Genomic DNA, 15502 nt, shown 5'->3' with positions numbered 1-15502 from the left:
ATTTTTCTAATTTTTAAAATCTTGGATGTTCTTTTGTATAGGTATAGAAATGTGTGTATTTTGAATGTTCTTTTTAGTCATATTTTATATGTTTTTAAAGCAATCATGTTGGATATTTTTTTTTTGCTATATTTTGGATTTTTTCGGTTGTATTTTAGATGTTTTTCATTGTATTTTGAATTTTTTTTCAATGTCATTATGCGAAGGTGTTGGTTTTTTTTTATTTTTTTTTGGATATGTGCTTTTGTTAGTCGTGGGTGTAATAATTTTTTTTTTTTAGATTTTAGGTTTAAATTTTGCACGTATTTATTTTTTTTTTTCAGAAGTGCTACACATACAAGTTATTTTGGTTTACAAGTCATACAAGTTAGGTCAAACCCAACAAAAAGGACGCTCACTCATACAAGCGTGTTAACATGCGCGCTACTCAACGGTTTCCATAGCGCGCTTCGCGTTGTTTCTCCTCCTCCTCTTCCTTCTTCTTTTCTTTCTTCTTTGCGTTTCTCCTCCTTTTTCTTCACGTATTTCATCTTCATCATCATTTTTTTATTACTATTGTTGTTGTTGCATTTTTTTCCTCATTCTCTTTCTATTAATTTTGCAACATTATCTATTTTTTTCTTCTTGGTTTGATTTTTTTTTCCCAAGAAGAAGAAGAAGAAGTAACAGAAGATGAGGAGGAGGAAGATGAAGAGTTTTGAATTATGCAAAACTTATCAGTACACATACACAAAAAATTATTAAACAATACACCCAAATATCTTTGTGTTACAACCAAATAAAAAAATATTTTTTTTAATGCAAAACTTTTACATTACATTCAATTCAAACCATCAACGATGAACAACAATTTTCACAAACAAAAATAACATTATTCACCTACAAAATCATAAACTATTAACGAAAACATTAACTAGAATCGAACCACACTTTAGCCACTTGATTGAATTCAAAATAATCAATTCGTTCTGGTTTAATTGACAATTTGAACTTAAATTATTCATTATCTTCAACAACAAGATAACTGATGAATAAGGAGAAGGAGGAAAAGGAAAGAGGAGAAGAAATTCCAATGAAAAAAGAAGGAGGAAGAAGAGGAGGAGGAGGAGGTGTTGGTGAGAGAATAAAACAAGAAGAAATTTGAAAAGGTAAAACAAAAAGAAAAAGATGAATAAGAAAAAAAGAAGAAGAAGATGGTGAAGATGATGAAAAAAAGAAGAAGCAGCGAAAGATGGGGAGGAGGAAGAGAAATTTTTTTGAATTATGCAGAACTTATCAGCACATATACACAGAAAATTCTTAAACAATACACCAAAATATCTTCGTATTACACCCAAATTTGCTGCAAATACAGAAAAATATTTCCTCTAATGCTGCATTTTTTTCTTCTTCTTTTTTCCTTATTTCTTTCTTTCTTTTAGTTGAACGAATGTAAGTTCATCATCTTCCAAGTAATTTTGTACCATTATTTGTTTCTTCTTCTTTTTTCTTTGATTTTTTGTTTTTATTCTTGTTAAAAGAGTAAAACAAGAAGAAATTTGAGAAGATAAAACAAGAAAAAAAAGATGAATAAGAAAAAAATGATGATGATGATGATGATGATGATGATGATGATGATGATGATGAAGAAAACGAAAAAGCAACAGAAGATGAGGAGGATGAAGAAGAAGAGTTTTGAATTATGTAGAATTTATCAGCACACATACACCGAAAATTCTTAAATAGAATACAGTCAAATGTCTTCGTGTTACACCCAAATTTACTACAAATACAGAAAAATATTTTTTTTGATGCAGAACTTTTACATTACATTTAACTTAAACCATCAACAATGAAACATTATTCACCTACAGAATCATAAACTACTAACTAAAAAATTAACTTAAATCGAATCACACGTTATCTAGTTGATTGGATTCAAAACAATAATCAATTTCATTTTGATTCAATTAATAATCTAAACTTGAATTATTCATTATCTTCAACAACGAGATAAGGAGGAGAATGAGGAAAAGGAAGGAGGAGGAAAAATTCCAAAAAAAAAAGAAAAAGAAAGAAGAGGAGTTGGTGGTGTTGGTGACGATGATAACGAAAAAGGAGGAGGAGGAGGAGAAGAAGAAGAATGTGTGTGCATTGATTAAAATCTGTTAAATTAAGAGGCGTGTGAAATGTGCGTGCGTAAGACGCGCACGTGAGAGTGATTTAGAAAAAAATAACTTGTATAGAATTATATGGTAAAATAGGTTATATGTGGAGAATAATTTTTTTTAGTCGAAAATAGAATATTTGTTGAGTATTAGATTGTGGATGTTTTTTTATGTAATGTCGGATGGTCTTTTTTAAACGTTTTGATCGTTCTTTTGGCTTTTTTTTTTTCCTTTAGTAGGTTCATTTATTTCGTTTTGTATGTTTTTTTAATGAGGTTTTAGATATTAATATTTTAAGTATTTTGTATGATTTATTTTGTTATATGATGGTTGTTTTTATATAAATTTAAATGTTTTTCCATTTATAGATTTTTGGATTTTTTTTTTTATGTGCTAGTGTTGATCGGATGAGAAATAATTTTTTTTAACTGTTAAACAAATTAAATCATCGTTCGTTATTTCTTGATAAAATGACACTACTTTTTAATTTCTTGAATCTTGATAGATATCTAAACATTCTTTTCTTCATCATTAAAATAAGTCATGCATTTTTTTAACTTATTTTAGAAAAATACCATACAATAATATATATATATATATAGTTGTTTCTTGATGGATAACAAAATTACTTTCATATACATTAAAATCAGTTCATTATGTGTTTGTTTGGACGTCATTATTTTGATAAAAAAAAATTTTTTTTATTATAAAAATATCTTTTTTATTTTTTAATGTGTTTGGCAAATTTTTAATAGTAAAAATAAAAACACTAAAAAAATAAAAAAATATTTTTTTTGAGAAGCTGTAATTTACATCTTTTTTTAAAAGGTCTTTTTTTCTTAAAAAAAAAGATGTTTTTCATGTGATAAATAAACAAAAAATGTACTTTTATATTGTTATACCCAAACATAATTGATAAATAAAAATATCTTTTTGCATGAGATACCCAAACATAAAATTACTTTTACTTTTTCATAAGATCTTTTAAAAAAAAGATAACTCGAAAAAAGATCTTTTCTTAAGCTCACCTAAACAAGCTCTATATGTGTATGTATTTATTAATTTATATACTTTTCAACTAAAGAATTAATTATTAGAATAATTAAATCTGTAATAGTAAAATAATGTAACTTGTAATAATAGTGAATAATGAAATTTATTTATAATAGTATAATAATTTTTTTGAGAGGTCAAATATGTATTTTAATCGTGATGACTAATTTTTATTATATATATATATATATATATATATATATATATATGCATGATTTTTATTCAGTAAAAAATAATTTTTTGACTGAATCAAATTATTATTCAGTAAACTATTTTAGTTTTAGTATTTTATCATTAAAAATAAAATATATAAAAATATTAACTTAAAATAATTTTGTAGGAAACTAAAATATTTTATATTGTTGGAAAAATATATAAAATAAATACAATTTATTCCATTAATAAGAGATGATTTTATGTTCTTTTAAAATTACACTTCACAAATTAAGAGTAGAAAAAAGAATGATTGAGTTTTACTAATTAACAACAGTAATCACAATTCACAAATAGAAAATTATCATAAAAAAAAAAAAACTGAACTTTCCAAGTCTTTTCACTTTAACACACTGAATTAATACTCTTGAGATATTTTTTGTTGATAACTTTTGATTGTAAGGCAGCACATGAAAAACTAAAAGCAAACAAGTGGATTTTTGCATGGGATATGTTTCCCAAAAAGCATGACTAGTGCTAAAAAAAAGTATCAAGCATTAAGGGACCCAAAATCATAACATAATGTTAGTGGAAGTCAGCATCAGGCGCCTGTTACAGGAGCCATTTTCTCATATTCAAATTCCATCATCTGCCGAACCACACACTTAAAAGTCGTTGAAACAAACAAAATAAATAATTAATAAATGAATAAATACTAAGACAAAAAGAAAACCTATTAAGAAGCAGCACCAACCCAAATGGCAAAATGAAAACCCAAAAGGGCAGAGAAGAATCAAGAATCTCTCTCTGTTCTTAGTTTGGTTTTCTCTAAGCCTTTTCTTTCCTTTCTTTTCATTTCACCATAAGACAAACAAAGCTTAAACTACAAGGTTTCTTTCCTTCCCCTTATTGAACTCCACAAAGCCAAGGAAGAGAAAGGAATTAATAAATATGGTTCAAAAGAAGGTACTAAAGAAGGTTGGTATCAAAGGTGATCATATTAATAAACCAGAGAAGCGCTTCACAAACATGAAGCTTTCTTCTTCTGCTTCTTTGTCTTCTCAGAACCAAGATGGAAAAAGCAAAGGTACGGACATGAAGAAGAAAATTAAGAAACCAATAAGGTCAATCAATCTTTCTGATATTGAGGCTCTTCAATCACCTTCTAGAAGATTTACATCCCAGCCGGGAAAGCCACCGCCATCATCTCTTCATGTTCCAAGAACTACTACACCAGCAGCTTCCCCACAAAAGCAGAATACTCCGGTGAGAAAACTATCGTAGACAAACACTTCAATGTTACTTATGAATTGTATTATATACGTATAAGGTATTAGATTAATATTTTATTTTGGTAAAATTATTATGTTAGTACTTATAATTTTACTAAATTTATAATTGAATTTGTATAGTTTAAAAGCTCTTAACAAGGTTCATATACTGTTTTAAATTTTGTAATTAAATTTTTAGGGTGTCAAAACTGTTAAGTGTGAGGGAGTATTTTTAATTTGGAGAGAAATATGTCGTTAACTTTAACGTTTTTTAGAAAGAAATACCTATTTACAAAAATTAAAATTGTGCAGAGTTCTGACTAAAAACTTTCATATTATAAAAAGTTAATAATAAATTTGGTGAAATTATAAAAACTAAAATAGTAATTTAACATTTTTTATTTTTATCAATATATTTAAGAAGCATACAGAATCATATTTAATTCTTGTATTTGTGTTTCCGAAATGCAGGTGAGAACATTTGATGGAAATTCTCCAAATTACATGAAGCCCACAAGCAGTTCACATGCGAAAAAGGAACTTTTCCCAGTGAGCCTAAAAAACACTGCTACTCAACCTAGTACTAATGATTCCAAGAGTCTTCTTCAAAAGAAATTCTCAAGTGATTCAAAGAAAGTAGCTGGCTCTGTTTCCAACAAAAAATCTGCAAAGAATTTGACAAGATCATCAAGTTTGAGTCTGGTGAGATCCTTAACAAAGACTACTAGTTTCAAAGCTTCTTCTAGAGCTTGTCCGAAAAAATCGACAGCCAGACCCACTTGTTCTTCGACATTGAAGGACTCAAAGTTTCCGGCATACCTCATGCTTAATCCCGGGGGAAGCGAGTCGGAGGGAACTTCTATGGCCAAGGTTTGTCCGTACACTTATTGTTCTCTTAATGGTCACCGGCATGCAGACTTGCCTCCGCTCAAGAATTTGGTGACAGCAAGGCGGCGACTCCTGAAGAAGCAGAAGAGCAATATGCTTGATGCTTTGAGTCCTCGGAAATCAAATATGAAGGTGCCTTGTGATACAAGGAATGGCTCTGAGATTGGCATGGATGGCTTTATTGAGATCTATGCTAAGGAAAAGGAAGCAGAGTCAATTGAATTGCAAAAATTCGATTTGATTGTGGAGAATGAGGATCCAAAGGATTGTGTTCCCAAGGGAATTGTTCCAAATGAGCGAAATCCAGAAGATGATTCGGATGAAGGGAACGATCAAACTATGTGGTCTCATGAAGAAATAAGCATGGGAAGCTACTTCAGCGATGATAGCTATGATGGAGAACTCAAAAAGGAGGTTGAAATGGATGAGTCTAATTCTGATTCTGGAGCTAATGGAATGGAATGGGAGGAGAAACTGCTTTGTGGATTTGGCCAAGAAGAGGATGTTGATTCTTCGGTGTTTTCGGATGGCGAAAATGACTCAAAAGTTGAGTCTTTGTCTCAGAGTTCTCAGGAAGTTTCGGTTACATGGTTAGATGACATACTTAGCAGCTATTGTGATGACATTTTTTCTGAAGAAACAATGCAGATACCAGAAGCGAATGCAAAAGAAAGCGAATTGAAGAAAGAGCAACAAGGAAAGAGTTCTGTTCCGAAACTTGCCAATGCAGCTGTTGAGATTCAAGAAAATGGTTACGCATCATGTGAGTTGAATTGTGATCAATCTTTGTTAACAGAGTATTCCAAAATGGGAGAAGATAAAGGGAATGATAATGAAAATGAAAATAGCCATTGTCAAATTAAAATGTCTGATATGGCTGAAGGCGGAGCCATGGTTATTCAAGAAAAGGACTTTCTTGAGAAAGATCAACGCAAAGCGAATAAGTTTGTCCGGAACATAATGAATGGTGGTGAAGAGCAGGACACAAGCAAGAACTGGAAAATCATGATTAAGCGAAGAAAGGGAGCGGAAGATGAAGTTGAGGCTAGGAATTTCGACCCAAGAGAGCCGAATTTCCTGCCATTGGTTCCAGTACAAGAACATGAGAAGGTTGATCTTAGGCACCAGATAATGGATGAGAGAAAGAATGCAGAGGAATGGATGCTGGACTCTGCGCTGAGACAAGTCGTAACGAAACTCGCTCCGGCTAGGAAAAAGAAAGTAGCACTGCTTGTTGAAGCCTTTGAAATAGTGATGCCAATTCCAAAATGTGAAGAGTCTCACATGAGAAGCAATTCCTCAGCCTTCGATCTGCATTCAGGACATATTCAAGCTTGCAGATGATGCTGCTATGGTAAACAAATTCCAACTACATTTTTCTTCAATCCTTTAAAGTTTCTATCTAAGTTCCAGAGTTCTTTAACAAATGTTGGGAATTTTAAGGTGCCAGTAATTAGTCCTATGTCGCTTAAGACTAACGATATATTGCGATGTTAACTTGCAGAGGAAGCATAGCCAATCTCTAGCAGAATTGAAAACTGAAGAATGGACCATAAAGTGGAAAATGAATCGCCAGAAGCTGAATTTCCATTTATATTATGTGGCTTTGGTGTTGTAAAATTTGTTAGTGTTATGTAATATTAGTGGTTTGTAGTCTCGTGTTTGTGTTTGAACTTCTATGCATTAATATAATACTCTTTTAGTGGGAAAACTGTCTCTTAGTTCCACTCTGGTGTTCTAGTTGTTTGAATAACGCTTGCAGAACTAACTTAAATGTATGATGTGAATTTTATTTTATTTTTAATCTGTGATGACAAAGAATGATATAAATGGAAATATGCAATACAGATCAAAGCAGGTAGCTAGTTCTTAATTATGTTTGACAACTCTAATGTATGGTTTGGTTAGATACTTAAATGAAAACTTCTAAAGTAAGATACTTGAAAAACTGTCAAAATTAAAATAAATAAAAACAAATTGAGTTCTTGTAATCGAAGGAAGCATCTATAGGAAGTGGGAAAAGAACAGTTGAGATTTGATTATCCAAATTGTGACAGGTAGTTTCTAAGTATATGTAGCTCTACATACTCAATTGTTTTAGGCACTAGTCAATTATGGTTGTATGTATATTATTGTACAGAAAAACAAAATAAACGATATTAATAATGATGACGATTCTAGACAATAATATAGATATATTGCATTATTGGATGTCACTGTAGATGTAACAGAGAACTATTCTGAAAACAAAGAAATAGTAAAATAAACAGTCCGTACCTTATTAATTAAAGACATAAACGTAGTTCTTAAAATTTGTCGCGAAAATTAAAATAGTCCTCTATATCCTAGTTGCACAAATATATTTTGAAGATTAATAAAAATGCATTACAATTGTCTATGACGACATGATAGATAACTCGATAAAAAAGAGTTAGGAATAAAAATAGTAGTGACCAGTAAAACGAAATATTTCTTAGTTCTAATTATACCAATCGTCATTGCGAATAAAACCATATAATTAAAACATTTGGCTGCATAAAAAAGCAGACCTTATTACAACAATGTACAGTAACATCCATCACCAAAGTGTAATATATATGATTTAAATATATGCTTAGAGGGATTAGCGAGATGGACTGGAAAAGCTAGCCAATGATGGGAGTCCTAATGACCTTGTCAGATTGATCAACATAAATTCGAACGCGTTGAGATCGAAAATCTGCAGTGACAAAGTAACCCGGTGGAATCACCTGGATATCAGCCTCAGTCATCTCCTCCTTTATCTTCTTCTTTGCTTCTTCGGAAGTGGTGCCTACCAACTCCGGCCAGCTTGTTTTCTTGGGATTGTTTGATCCCACAAGTTGATTGTAACACCCTGATCATGAAATGCTAAACATGTTTAAATAGCATGTTATAAATATATATGGGTATGTAATAATAAGTTTTATCGATTATGCAGGCAGGTCTGAAGTGCTAAATAACTATTAATCACTTACTTTTTACATTGCATGTACCTTTCATGGAACTGTGGTGTGCATTTGTCAAGGTTTTAAATTTCGGTTGTGGAAGTCATTAGGGCTGGAAGTGAGCTCGGCTCACAAAAATTGAGTTTGGCTCACGACTCGTCTCATTAACAATCGAACTTATTTCTTAAGTTCAAGCTCGACTCACCGAAAGCTCACGAGCTGGTTCGAGCTCACGAACTGGCTCAAATAATGGAAACATAAATATATAATCTATAATTCTATATCAATAAATTATAACTTATATATTTTAAAAAATATTTAAAAAGATCAATTTTATATATTGTTATCTATCAATAAATTATAAATTTTTTATTTATGTCCTATATTAAAATTATATATAAAAAATAAATATAAAATTTTAAATAATTAGAATCATTAATATATATATATATATATATATATATATATATATATATATATTAATACACATATTCTATATGCATTTAATCTATATTTTTAATGTTATATACATACATATGAAATAACAATATATATATATATATATATATATATATATATATATATATATATATAATCGAGTCAGTTCACGAACTAATGAGCTGAACTTATCCAAACTTAAGCTCAGCTCATTTAATTTATGAGTTCAATTTTAAGATCAGGCTTGGCTTACTAGCTCATGAACTTAGCTTATCGAGCTCGAACTAGCTCATGAACTGGCTTGACTCACTTCCAGTCCTAGAAGTCATCATAGACTTGTAGTTTATGCGATTGAGACATTGTGGCTTATGTGATGCGTATTGCCGTGTAAATTCTGTTTTCTTTGTGGGAATAAATTATAAGAACCGAGGGCATCACAACACCACAATTGCAATCTTCTGCTATTGCGCAAGTGACGGTAATTGTAGCTGTAGAATGCAATTTAAAATTTAACAGTTGATATGATGAGAAGGAGGGATTTTTAATTTCTGTTTTTATGAAAAGCATTGGGAGAGATGTTTAATGTTGTTTGTGTGCGTGGGTTTTCAGCGATTGTATTTGAGAATAGAATAGGCGGATTATTATTATTATTATTATTATTATTATTATTATTATTATTATTATTATTATTATTATAACAAAAATACTATCCATACAATAAAATTAATCACTAAAATTAACTATTAATATATGTGTATAAATATATGTGTGATTTAATTTATTTTTAATATATATTTATATTTTAACATATATTTTATACTTGTGATTAACTTTGGTAACTGATTTTGATATACATATAGTATAATTTATTATTATTATTATTATTATTATTATTATTATTATTTAATCTCCTTACCCATCCAAATCATTTTACCAACCAAGTTAACCATAACCCAACAAAATCCATTTATATAATGTGCATGTGAAATCATGCGGTTCTTTTCGTGTTCTTCCTCCAACGTTTGTATTCCTCCTCCTCCTCCTCGCATTCCTCCTTCTTTTTTTTCCGCGTTCATTCTTCTTTTTTATTCGTTTCATCCTCATCGTCGTTCTTTTATTTCTGTATCTTTTTTTCTCCTCTTTTTCCTTTTTAAAAATTTTTTAATTGTGACAGAAATTTTTAAAAAGGTTATCATTAAATAATTTCAGTATATTTTATATTTAATTTTGCTGCATTTTAAATCTAAATAAGGTACACTTTTTAGTCTGAACTTCTTTTTGGAATGCACCTCAAATAATTCTGAAATTAAATTTGGAATTCACATTTTATAACATTATGTGTTTCTTTCTCTTTGTTTGATTTTTTTATTTTTATTTTTTTTAAAAAAATAAAACAAGAAGAAACTTGAAAAGGTAAAATAAGAAAAAAAAAGATGAATAAAAAAAAGATGATGATGATGAAAAAGAAGATAAAGCAGCACAAGAAGATGAAGAAGAGAAATAGAAAGAGTTTTGAATTATTCAGAACTTATTAGAATAAAAATACACCGAAATTTTTAATAATAACACATAAATTTATTATTTTTTACGCCAAAATTTTGTTATAAATGTACAAAAATATTTTTTTTAATGCTGTATTTTTTCTTCTTTTTTTCTTTATTTCTTTCTTTCTTTTAGTTAAATGAATGTAGATTCATTCTCTTCCTAATAATTTTGTAGCATTATGTATTTTTTTTTTGTTTGATTTTTTTATTTATATTATTTTTGAGAGAGTAAAATAAAAAAAATTTAAAAGATAAAATAAGAAAAAAAAGATGAATATAAAAAAAAGATGATGATGATTATAAAAAAGAAAAAAAAAGCAGCAGAAGATGAAGAGAAAAAAAAAAGAAAGAGTTTAGAATTATATTGAACTTATCAAAATATAAATACACCAGAATTTATAATAATAACACATAAATTTCTTAGTTTTTACATCAAAATTTTATTATAAAAGAATAAAAATATCTTTTTTAATACTGTATTTTTTCTTTTTATTTTTTTTTATAATAATAATAATAATAATAATAATAATAATAATAATAATAATAATAATAATGGAGGAGAAAGAGAAAAAGAAAATGAAAAAAAAATAAAAAAATTAAATGAAAAAAGAAATAAAAAAAAAATGAAAAATAGTGGTAGTCACGATGACAATAAAGGAAAAATGAGAAGAAATTTCAATGGAAAAATAAAAAAAAAAGAAAGAAGTGATGGTGGTAGTAACAACAATAATGAAAAAAAAATACAACATCAAAAGTAAAAAAAAAAAAAGAAAAAATAAAAAAAATATGTACGCATAAATTTAAAATATTAAAAAGAAAAAAAAGCGTATTTACGTATATGTAAATGATTTAATTACACTTAATTAAATAAATTATTTAATTATAAAGATTTATTCTTATTATTAATTGTAAGATAACAAAGACATCCAAAAAAAAAAATGTTAAAAAACAATATGTATGTACATATTCGGTTTCTCACTGGATTGGTTTGGAGTTGCAGTTGTGATTGTCCCTTTCAGCCGGCTGGAGACTGCTCTTCTAGTCTTCTATAGAGGATATAAGAAGCTTTTGACAAGAGACAAGAGAAAGAGAGAGTAGGTACTTTTTATAGTAAAATTGATTGATAAAATAAAATTAATAAGATTTTATTATTTATATAATAAATAATTAAAAATAATATAAAATTTTAATTAGATTCAAATTAAATATTAGAAGAATAAATTTAATTTTTTAATTTTAAATCAATATTTATAACATGTATTTATACAAGTATTTTATGAGTAATTTTATTGAATCTAAAATTAAATTAAAATTAAATCTAAAATTAGAAATGCTATAAACAACAATTATAGCTTCAATGCACAAAAATTGAAATACCAACATAAATGCACAACAATAAAAACAGATTGAGGTAAATTATAATTTAAACGGCTATCCAATTTCTCGGTGGTTTCCGAATGATTTTGCCATTATACAAGAATTAATTAAAGAATTAACGTAACAGAATCAATTTTGCTTGTTAATTTGCACAAAATATAATAATATTTGGAAATTATGAACTTACATGGCAAGGCCTCATTAGGCGGTTCCAGAGGACGATTAGTTGATCTTTGTCCATCTTTTTCAGTCATGAAAAATAATAATTAAGAAGCTAAGGATGAACACTATTGTTTTGCTGTTTGCTTAAGGATGAAGCATAAGGAATAATAACGTAACCGAAGAATATATATGTAATGGCGGTGTTCAAGGTTGCCACCTCTTTTGGAATTTGTGTAGATCAGACAAAAAAATGTAGATTTTTCCAATGTCTCTTTGATTTTGGCGTGCCGCGTCATCTTACTTTCTGAGTTTCGACTATACATTTGGCGTGGTATGATGCAGCCACATAGAAACACTTTTTACATGTCCAAAAAACAAAAATCTTTCTAAATACCAAATGTTGTATAAATAGTTATTTTTTTACGATAAAATATTTAAACACTGATATTTTGAATGGAAATAAACAACTGAGGAAGAAGTTGATATGACTAAAGGCTATGTTTGGTTAAAAAAAAATAAAAAAAAAGAAAATAAAAAAATAAAAAAATAAATTGAATGAATTTTTATTTTTTTAGATGTATTTGGATAAAAAAATAAAAAATATATTATAAAAAAATAATTTTATTTTTATATTATAAATTATATAAAAAAATAAAGGAATAATATTAGAAGTAGAGAGAGATTTAGTTTTTTTTTTATTTTTTTTATTGTTGGAGAAAAAAAAATTGGTGGGTCCATCAATATTTTTTTATTCATTTTTTTTCATTTCTATTCTCAATCAAACAAAGAAAAATTATTTTTTTTGCTATTTCTTTTCCTCCCTTTTCCTTCATTTCATTTTCACCTCAAACAAACACATCCTAAAGAAGAAAATGGAGAGACAGTAAGAATTTTGATGGAGAAGTGGCAGCGACTGGTTTAAAGCCTACTGCGAATGCGGTGACAACGATAACAAGAGAGAAATTGCAAAGTAGTTTATGAATGAATATCAGAAAGAAAAAGGGAACGAATCGATTTAGGATAGGAGAGAAATATTTACGGAATTATAAATAAAAATTTAATAATTGATTATTTTTGTCGAACAAAACGTATTTTGTATGGACATAATTTTAATTTCAATTTTTTTATAATTAATTTTGTAAACATTGGAATCTTTTATTATTAGAATGGCTATTTACTCTATCAATATTACTTTGTTCCACGTTAAATAATTATAGAATAAATATCCAATCCGGTCCTTATCTATTTTCACGAAAGACAAAGCGATCCCTGTCCAAAAAAAAAGGGACACTTCGACTCTCAACCTTTTTATTTTGGGACAATACGGTCCTTCTGTTAAAAAATTAGTTTTGATAAAAATTAGTTTTGTGGGGGGATTTTATTTGTAGTTTGTGGGGGTTTTAAACCTCCAAAAACTATTAATAACTTTGTTTTTAAAAAATTCCTTTATCAATAGTGGTTAAGTGAAGAAAAATCATTGATAAAAATAATGCCACAAAAAAAGTAATTATAATACAATACCTTTTAAAGAAAAAAAAATAACATCAAATAAAAAATGAAAGAAGAGAACTTTAATATTGATACTATTGGTATTGGTGATGATGACGGTGGAGGAGATAATGATAATGATAAAGTATGATTACACAATAAAAATAATAGATGTAGGAGTGATAATAATGAGGATGAAAAAGATAATGATAGTAGTGATAGTAATTGGTTATATTGTTGAAAAGATTTTTATGGAATTTATAAAACCCCCCACAAAATACAAATAAAACTCCCATAAAACTAATTTTTATTATTATTTAATGAATTTTTTAACAGAGAAACCGTATTGTCCCAAAATAAAAAGGTTGAAAGTCGAAATGTCCTTTTTTTTTAACAGGGATCGCTTTGTCCTTCGTGAAAATAGATAAAAACGGAATTGAGTCTTTACTCATAATTATACGTCCTCCACTCAATATTATTTGATTTTAAATTACTGTTCATTTAGATAAAAAAAATTATCTGTAGTTTGTTAAGAATGTAATAATAGGAACTTTTATATTTAAGAAAAGATTTTAATGTTTTTAATAACATTAAATGTATAAGATATTTTGACGTATAAGTTTTTATTCTAGATATCTTAATAAATATCGTAAGAATATTTGTTAGTAATTCTCTTTTTAAAAAGTGTGTGATATATACTAATTAAATTTTACTATTTATACTTATTAAATGGAAGAACAAATTTATTCCAAATAAGAAAAGTGTAGGAGAAACTATAGAAATTTTGTGAAAGATAGAGAGGCAAAATTTAATCAAAATTATAGAGAATTTCTAACTTAATATTAATTCAATCAAACAGAACTTGAAATTAAATATTCATTTAAGAAAATTTCAGTCTAATAATCGTAGCAGCTATACTTAGAATTTCAATTAAAGAGGGAGATGATAAAATTATCTGAATAAGAGATAGAAAAAGAACATATATAGTAGCATTCTATAGCTTGGCATTCTAATTTTTTCATTTTTCACTTGAATTTTGTTATGGATCCGGCCCATAGATTCTATATCCGGAATAGCCTCTAAACCCGACTATTTGGGACCAAACCGCACCGCTCTTTTAGAAGGTCTGAAATCGGCTCATTAGAGTTCTTAACCAACATTCAAATTCAAAGGACTCCCTTATCTTAGCTAGATAAGATAAGATAAGATACTCACCAATACCTATATCAAAGGAGCCCTAGGCTCCCCTCAAGTACGACATTCATTCTACATACCTTATACATCTCAGATCCATTCTGACTTGAGCATCGGAGTGTCTTTGCAGGTATCTCCCTCTTCATTGCTCCAGTTGAAGAATCTAGCATCCGCCCCGACCCGCAAGTTCCTGATCCATCTCTCAACCCGTACTCGAAAAATCTTGTACATTGGCGCCATCTGTGGGACTTGCAACGTCAAGACGGAATGGCGGATGTCTTCGAGAAGCAGTCCCCAAGCCACCACGACAACTCCCGAACAAGGAACCCAACTCCCGAACACCGCGAGGCTACATCCCATGGAAGGATAGCAAGTGCTATTCACCAGACCACCCCACTACAAAATAAGGAAAATGGCCCCGAAACACGGGCCCCGAAAACCTGGGAGAAAAGACAGCCCAGATAATCCAAGATCTCTGCCTCCGAGTACAAGAACTCGAGGGACGATTGGCAACTAAGGAAAAGCACCACACCGAAAATGGAAGCCACGCGACTTCCAGATCAAGATCTCATCATGAAACCAAACACGGCAGGTCGCCCGAGCGGCGACATGACAAGAGGAACGATCGCAACGTCTCTTGCGACCAGGGACACCAACGCAACACGAATAACGGAAGGCACGATAATTCGCTCGAACGGTGACACAGTAAGAGGTACGATCGCAGCATCTCCTGCGACCCAAGTCATCGACATGACACAGACGACGACCGACGACACCGAGAAGCCAAACACAGAAGTATATGAAGTATGACGGAACCAAGG

General features: G+C 29.2%; 2 protein-coding genes across 2 annotated transcripts; one reads left to right on the top strand and one right to left on the bottom strand.

Moving 5' to 3' along the window:
• Window positions 1–4082: 4082 nt before the first annotated feature.
• On the top strand, window positions 4083–7223 carry LOC130940874 (calmodulin binding protein PICBP-like). Its single transcript, XM_057869148.1, has 3 exons — window positions 4083–4619; window positions 5096–6866; window positions 7017–7223. Exons 1-2 carry the CDS (start codon window positions 4305–4307, stop codon window positions 6854–6856), a joined length of 2076 nt encoding a protein of 691 aa, XP_057725131.1. The 5' UTR covers window positions 4083–4304; the 3' UTR covers window positions 6857–6866; window positions 7017–7223.
• A 742-nt stretch (window positions 7224–7965) lies between these two features.
• On the bottom strand, window positions 7966–12153 carry LOC130940435 (subtilisin inhibitor CLSI-I-like). Its single transcript, XM_057868565.1, has 2 exons — window positions 12025–12153; window positions 7966–8387 (listed from the first exon to the last, which is right to left on the bottom strand). The coding sequence occupies exons 1-2, from the start codon at window positions 12089–12091 to the stop codon at window positions 8158–8160; spliced, it is 297 nt and encodes a 98-aa protein (XP_057724548.1). The 5' UTR covers window positions 12092–12153; the 3' UTR covers window positions 7966–8157.
• Window positions 12154–15502: the final 3349 nt, after the last annotated feature.

Source organism: Arachis stenosperma, chromosome 7 (genome assembly GCF_014773155.1).
Source record: "Arachis stenosperma cultivar V10309 chromosome 7, arast.V10309.gnm1.PFL2, whole genome shotgun sequence".
NCBI lineage: Eukaryota > Viridiplantae > Streptophyta > Magnoliopsida > Fabales > Fabaceae > Arachis > Arachis stenosperma.
This window is presented reverse-complemented; position numbering and strand designations above follow the sequence as displayed.